At 53.4% G+C, this 7,800-nt stretch overlaps 1 protein-coding gene across 1 annotated transcript; it reads left to right on the top strand.

Moving 5' to 3' along the window:
• Positions 1–1,512, top strand: CCL19 (C-C motif chemokine ligand 19). Its single transcript, XM_068973631.1, has 3 exons — positions 1–61; positions 999–1,125; positions 1,353–1,512. The coding sequence occupies exons 1-3, from the start codon at positions 1–3 to the stop codon at positions 1,510–1,512; spliced, it is 348 nt and encodes a 115-aa protein (XP_068829732.1).
• The last annotated feature ends 6,288 nt before the right edge of the window (positions 1,513–7,800 follow it).

Here is a 7,800-nt window from a genome sequence, read left to right as displayed (position 1 = left end):
ATGGCATTCCAGACAGCCTCACTGCTGGCCGTCAGCCTGCTGATCCTCTGGGTCACCCCTGGTAAGACTGAGGGGAAGCTTGGCAGGGGCGGGGGCGGGGCAGGTGGCAGCAAGGAGTGGGATGTCTAGAGCGCAGACTGCTTGCCACTGGATGTGAGGGACCCTGTGAGTCAGGGTTGCATGTTTCAGTGACCCTGGCGGCTCCCTGTGCCTGCGAGTGGGAGTGTACCTGAGCCCCCAAATTCCAGTGTGTGTCTGTCTCTTGGTGTATCCAGAACCTATGACTCCCTCTCTCTCTGCAGGCTCTATTGCCTGCTGCCTCAGTTTCCCAGGCAGGAGAGAACAGTCTATACTTGCTTAAGGTGGGGAGAATGGGAGACACTGAGCCAGGGCTAAATGATCAAAAGTTTTAACAATTCCTAAATTCTACTAATGTCATCTTCCTGCTGCTACCCTACCCCCAGCCTGTTCCCCACCCCACATTCATCCCCCCACGGACACTGTGACCAGCATGAATTCTCCATCTTAACTTCCTGTGGGGAAGTTAAAAGGACTTAGGAGAGAAGTTGGGGTGATCCAGGTAGCAGAAAGTCATCTGTGGGGCTCAGAAAAACAGTTGTTGGCAAATAGTGCTTCAATTTATTTAGCAACCACAGGTGGCGCTAGTGGTAAAGAACCCACCTGCCAATGTAGGAGACATAAGAGACATGGGTTTGATCCCTGGGTGAGGAAGATCCCCTGAAGAAGGGCATGGCAACCCACTCCAGTACTCTTGCCGGGAAAATTCTACTGACAGAGGAGCCTGGTGGGCTACAGTCCCTGGGGTTGCAAAGAGTCAAACATGACTGAAGCAGCTTAACATGCAGGGCCATATTGGCGCATACTGGATGAGGATTAATCTGGTCCAGCTGCCGCCACCCCCAGACAGATGTCCTTAACACCAGTGAGGGCTATGACCGCCTCAGGATCCCTGTACCTTGACACTAATCCCACCCTAGCTCTGGGAGGCGCCAACGACGCTGAAGACTGCTGCCTGTCCGTGGCCCAGCGCCCCATCCCTGCATTCCTGGTGCGAGCCTACCGCTACCTGCTCCTCGAGGATGGCTGCAGGCTGCCTGCCGTCGTGTGAGTTTTAGGAGGAGCCTGTTTGGCCTCACCTCCCCCATCTGCCCCTGGTGAAACCCACCCTCACCTCCTTATCTCTCTTCTGCTTGCCAAGCTAAACCCCTGCAAGGAAGTCCCTGAAATAGGTTCCCAGATGTGATCCCCAGTCACTGTCCTTCCCACCTGGGCCTGCTGGGAAACTGGGTTCCAGGCCTCTGTTTTCTCTGACCTCTGACCTTTGTCTCCAGGTTCACCACGCAGAGAGGCCACGAGCTCTGTGCACCCCCAGACCAGCCATGGGTGGGCCGCATCATCCGGAGACTGAAGAAGAACTCTGCCAGGGCAAGCCTGACCCTCCCCAGCCCTGCCTCCTCCCTCCAAGCCCCTGCCCAAGACCTCAGTCCGTGACCTTGCCTCTCTTTCCTCCCCCAGAGAAGAGTTTCAGCAGTTACCCAATGACAGCCCAGAGAGAGCCCTGTGTTCCGGAAACAGAATGTGAATCACTGAAGCCCTGGGGAACCAAGGACCAGAAGGGAGAGACCAGGCCCCCTGCCCCCCTGCATCAGACCTGGCCTGGCTGCAGCAGGGCAGGAGTGTCATTGTGAGTGTGAGTGTGAGCGAGGATGTGTGTGGTGAAGATTGCAATGTTTCCAATAAAGCCCAGCTGGTCCCCATGAGTATGTCTGCCTGCCATGTGTTTGCTGCCTGTCGGGGAGGACTGTGATAGGAAAGGGGAGAGAGAATGGCAGGATTTGTTTCCACTCTGCAGCCTGAGCAAGTTCTACCTAACACTCTGTGTTCTCAGGATAAGCTCCCAGGATCAGGCCCCACCTCCTCTTCCCTCACAGCCCTGTCACACTCCAAGGCTCAGCAACACTAAACCTGTGTCAGTTCCCTAAACGACCCAAAACTCTCTCAGGCCTCCAAGTCTTTGCTCTCCAGGACAAGTGCTCAAGCATCCAGGTCTCTCAGGGATCTGCTGTTGCTGGGGGCAGGGAAGGGAGTGGTTGGGAACCAGCTCTCATGGCTAGGGGAGGGGCAGGGGCCCAACTCTATTGCTGGAGGTGGGGGGTTGGTGGGGGAGGACCCATCCACCCACACCATTCCCACTCTCTGGAACACTCTTCTCTCTCTTCTGCCTGCCTGGCTTCCCATCTGGGTCTGGATGACTCCTCCTCCAGGAAGCCTTCCCTGACTCCTCCACATAAGGTTAGGAAGCCTCCCTCCCTCCCAAGCTCCCAGGGCCCTCTGCTCCTCTCTTGCAGCACTCAAGATGCTGAGTTATAATTGCTAGTTGTCCGCCTTCCTGAACAGGGATCACACCTATTTTGGTTGCTTTTGTCTCCCTGGTGTCCAGCACGCTGCATGTTTATCTGGAGAACAGATAAATATGTAAGAAAAGGCTCAGCAGCCAAGAGTGAGGGCCCATCTGTCCAAACAGAATCTCACCTCCCAACCAGCCTCCTCTGTCGCCCACTCAGTCTAACCCAGTTCCAGCCCCAGCTGGGTCCATGTGGCAATACTGGGGCCCTGCTTCTCAGGGATACTGACAGGCAGATCTAGGAGTCAGAGGTCAGAGTGGGAGAGGGAAGAAAAAGGAGCAGCCACAGAGCTGGGAGGTTCAGCTTGGGGGCACCCACCACCACTTCATAGCCACATGGGCTCCAGGGACTGAGACCAGTGGAGTCGCAGGGAAGGAGTCTCAGCTCTGGGAGATGAAAGCCCTTGACTCGTGGAACATCCCGGAAGGCTCCTCTGGGAGGAATGACCTCCTCATGCTCGGGAAATCCCCTGGGGAGACTGGCTGGTCTCCTGACTATGGCCCCTAAGGGCTTGTCTGGCAGGAAGCAGCAAGTCTGTGCTCTTGGGGTTGGGAATGACAGGATGTACACCACACTGAGCATCCTCGTCTGGGAACAGAGGCCGCCACCATACCATATACCTCATCTGGTAATCAAAGCACACCTGGGCAGGCCTGGGCAGACAGGGGAGGGAAGCAGAGGTGAGGGGGTTGTGCCAGCCCTCCTCACTGGACTGAGAGCACAGCAGCTTCTTTCTCACCTCTGCTCCTAAGAGTGGGTGTTCAAAACCTGAAAAAACCTCGGAGACACACGAGTGGGTGGAAAAGGGATAGTTTGCAAGAACAACTGGTATAGCCAGGAAACTTGGCTCTGCTACCTGTGGGAAACTACCCATCCATTCATGCATCCATGCACCCATCCATCTAGCTGTCTCTGCAAACATTAGAACTCCACCCATCCATCCACCCGTTCCCCACCAACTCATCCATCCATCCATTAACCCATCCATTAAGTCAGCCAACCGTGAAGCCCAAGAGATCCCTTTGGACCTGTGCCCTGCACCGCAGCAGGCAGAGGACAAACACAGGTGGGAGCCAGGCACATCCCCACGCATCCTCAGTTCCCAGTGAAGCAAAGCGGAGTTCAGTCTGCCACTGGGGCAGATACAAACTCTCCTTCTGGAGGCTTGAGAAAATAAACAGATGGAGTAGAGAAGGCGAGGGCAGGAGTCCTGAGGAGGTGTTACTAGGACAGAGCCCCCCCAAACACACCACCTCCCTGATACTGCCACTGTTGGGGGAGGGGACACAGGAACAGGTCACGACTCCCCAGTCCTGTTTCTACCCCTCACTGTGCAAATCCAGGCAAGTCCTTTCCTGCACTGCCCCCTCCAAGGCCTTCCTCCCCATATCTGTCATGTGTGGGCGACAGGAGGGGGTGCTGAATTTTTAAGAGTCACTCCAAGAAAAGACTTAATTCCTAACTATTTGAGTTTTAGGCTAATCCACCCTCCCAACACTCACACAGGCTCCCCAAAGTCATGCACATTCAGAAAGGTCCCCATTTCCCCAGGGACCACCCTCTAGGAACGAACCTGAGGTTCGGGAAGAGAGATACCAATCCAGAAGCTGGTGAAGTGGCTTGAACACTCCCCTGCTGGACCCTGGAGACCTGGAGGAGGAAGAATTTCCAGGAAGCCCAATCCCTCCCAGCTCTCCTCCAGCCAGTGCCCTCCCTCCTGGCTTTCTCCCTCCCTCTTTTTCCCATCCCTAGCTACCAACCCTCCTGGGCACTGGGGCTTCTTCCCTTATCTCCCTGCCAGACACAGGAGGGCTTAGCCCAGCAGTCTGTGACTTGTCCAGATCCACTTCAAACTTCTCAGCATCTGATCTCTTCTAATCGATACCTGTTTTGTTTCGCTGTGATCCTCTGACAAACGCTGAGACTTTATTTCTCCCAAAGTTCTGAAGGGCCAGCTGCCGACCTGCCTGCATGCCAGTGATGAAGCTGCCAGCTCTCTCTCTGAGGGATGGGGTGGACTTCTGGCTCCCTTACCAGGATATGGGAGCCTGCTGCCTGCCTCTAAGTGGACACCTTCCTCTCTCAGGAACACGATACTTGCTATGGGTTTAAGGCCGGCAACTGAGTGGCAGCTCCCTACCTGAAGGCCTGTGGTCCCAGCAGCCTACATCTCCCTGAAGGGACCTGACATCCTTGCTCAAGGAGCTCCCAGCTTTTTTATCCACTTCCATGGTGAATATGGAGGTGAACGGTATGGGAAAGAATCTGATGCTGGGAAAGACTGAGGGCAGGAGGAGAAGAGGGCGACAAAGGATGAGATGGTTGGATGGCATCATCAACTCAATGGACATGAGTTTGGGCAAATTCCAGGAGACAGTGAAGGACAAGGGAGCCTGGTGTGCTGCAGTCCATGGGGTCGCCAAGAGTCAGACACAACTGAACGAATGAACAACAAAAACAAATGGTGAATATGGTGGACAAAATCTTGCTGTCCACAGGGGAGTTCCCTGGCAGTCCAGGGCTTAGGACTTGGCTCTTTCACTGCTGGAACCCCAGTTCAATCCCTGATCGGAGAACTCAGACCGCACAAGCTGAGAACAGCCAAAAAAAAAAAAAACTCCATGAAACAGTTGCCAGTGAAGAGGACTGGGCCTGTCCATCTCCATTGCCAACACTGTTCTGCCCAGAGCCTGGCACAGAACAAGGCCTAGCGCACAAATGATTATCAAACAATGGAATTAAACTTGACCCTTTCCCACGATTACCCCACCACCACTCACACCTGGAGCACATCCAGTTCTCCAGACAGCGGGGCTGTCTCTGTTACATGGCTAAGTGTTTGCTCAGAGCCAGCTCCATACGGTTTTGATCAGATTTTCAACATCTCATGTTCAATTTCTCGGCAAGCCCCCACCACATAACCCCTTCTCTGGCATCCGGGAAACTCAGAAACAGACAGAAAACCCTGGAAATAAGAACTTCACTGGGGAGCAAGACTCCCAAGTGGGGAGTTTCCTCCAAGAGCCTCTCTGCCATAATAAACAGGAACTTTTCTGGTCAGAGAACTTTCTCGATGGTCCCTGAGACTTTCTTTGTCCACGTGGGAGGACTTGGCTTGCTAGTACTAGCTAAAACACCCCTAGTGCTTACTAAGTACTGGACACTGCTCTTCAAGTGCTGGTATCATTCTTAAGTTGTAGCTGGGGTAACTGAGGTGCAGAGGTTAAGTAACTTATCCACACTGCACAGCCAGTAAAGCGGCAGAGCTGGGGGATCCCAGCTGGGCAGTTCAGCTCCAGAATCTGTACTCTTAGCTCCCACACATACCACCTCGCTGAGGTGACTCACCTCCTAAGTAAAAAATGGGCAGTAATACAGCAGGGGCAGGTCTGAGGAAGGGGCCCTCAGACAACACGAGAGCCACTGCTTTGAGAGCTGGCTTTGGGCCAGACTCCAAGCTGAGTCCTTTATGTAAATTATCACTGCATCCTCAAACAACCCTATGAGGTGAGATCCCTCATCCCATTCTATATAGGAAGAGACTGAGGCACAGAGAGGTAGAATGAGCTCTCGAGTCCATTCAACTAGTAAGTAGTAAAGCTGAGACTGCAGTCCAAGTCTGCCTGTCAGGTATCACTTGAGCTGAGGGCTGGCAGCTGGGATGGCCAGATTGGATGGAAAGGCTTGGCTTCCTAGGAAGAGCTGGGAAAACACAAAAGAAGTAGCTGGTCCTGTGGCTAAGACTCCATGCTCCCAATGCAGGGGACCCAGGTTTGATCCCTGGTCAGGGAACTAGATTCCATATGCCGCAACTGAGTTTGCAGGTCACAACTAAAGATCCTGGGTGCTGCAAGTAAGACTTGGCACAGCCAAATAAATAAATATTTTATTTTAAAAAGGACAGAAGAAGCTGGAGACCTTGGGCAGGATCCCAGTGCTAGAGCTCAGACACAGATATGCCCCTTGGAGGCCTCCTGGGCCGACCTCTCCAGCAGAAGGGGAGCCTCCCCTGAGCATCCAGGAGAAAGTGGGCACAGGTTCTCCAGGTCTGCTCAGGCCTCAGTTTTCCCAAGAGTGGAGAGTGGAGAAGGGGCTTAGGCTACAACTATGCCTATTTTCTTACCTCCATTCCCAGGGGAGTAGCAGAGGCCAGGACCTGGTAACATTGAAATGAAAGGGGGAATGGAGGGCAGGGCTGGGACCCAGAGGGCAGGGATAGGAGCCTGTCTAGGGGTTTGGTGGGCAGGACTTCTGGAAGGAGTAGGCCTCTCAGGGGCCTCTAATCCAGTCTTGCTGGAACCCCTGCAGGGCAGAGCATCTGGGGGCTGCAGGGGTGGGATCAGACTCCTGAAGGAGCCACTCTGACAGTTACTTCCATCTTCTGAAGGGCCAGGCATGGGCAGGATGGGGAGGAGGACAAAGGTAAGGGTGGAGTCTGAGGATCAGAGTGGATGGGGAAGTCAGATCTCCCACCCCACTTCTATCCCTAGGACCACTGAATCTTCCATGGCTCAAAGGGGAAGCAGATGTGGGCTGCCCTGCAAAGTAGTCCAGCCAAAGTAGGATGGCTATAACCCTAGAAGCTTCAACACTGCCCTGCCAGATAACAGGACCCACCCCACCCCACCTCCCCACAGTTCTGGATCTCAGAATTGCACTCACTGGAAATCTGGACCCATCACCACCAAAACCTCTATCACCGTGCCAACCTCATGCCTGTCAGACCATGATTTCAAGGATCCTCCCCCAAGAGGAAGGCACCCCTTCCTACCTGTAGGGGCCCAGCACTATGAAGCCCTTCATCAATTAAGGAATCCTGGCAGATATCCCATACATATTGGTGTCCCCATTGCTGACAAGACCTCCATTCATGTCAAGGTCCCCTCATTACTATCAGGACACCATTCCTCTTGGGAAATACTATGCCTGTCAGAAATAGCCCAGCCTGTCAGGCAGGATGGCAGCAATGTGCTGCTACAAGGACACCATTTTTGCATGTAGCCCATATAAATGGCACCTTCTGGCATGGCAACCCTAAGAGGATCAATGAGTCCCCTTAGGGTCAGAGTATCTGTTAACGTAGCGTGATTTAAAGGCTGCCATGACATAGAGCCCCAGCCCTGGTGAACCCTTGTGTCTAAAGTGATGCCACATCACTGAATGGAACTCAGAATATTTATTCATACCAGGCACTGTTCCAGGTGCTGGTGGTACAACAGCAAGCAAGACATACTATCTTGGGCTTCAGGGAGCCTAATGTAATCTTTTGGGGAGTCTACAGTGGAAGATAAGCTCTATTGATAACTGAGACTAATATAATAGGAAATCCCTCAAACATACAAAGGGGTTAAGATTGTGGGCAGTGGAAAAAAAA

Source organism: Capricornis sumatraensis, chromosome 6 (assembly GCF_032405125.1).
Source record: "Capricornis sumatraensis isolate serow.1 chromosome 6, serow.2, whole genome shotgun sequence".
Taxonomy (NCBI): domain Eukaryota; kingdom Metazoa; phylum Chordata; class Mammalia; order Artiodactyla; family Bovidae; genus Capricornis; species Capricornis sumatraensis.
Note: the sequence above shows the minus strand (reverse complement) of the source record. Positions and strands in the feature narration are given on the sequence as shown.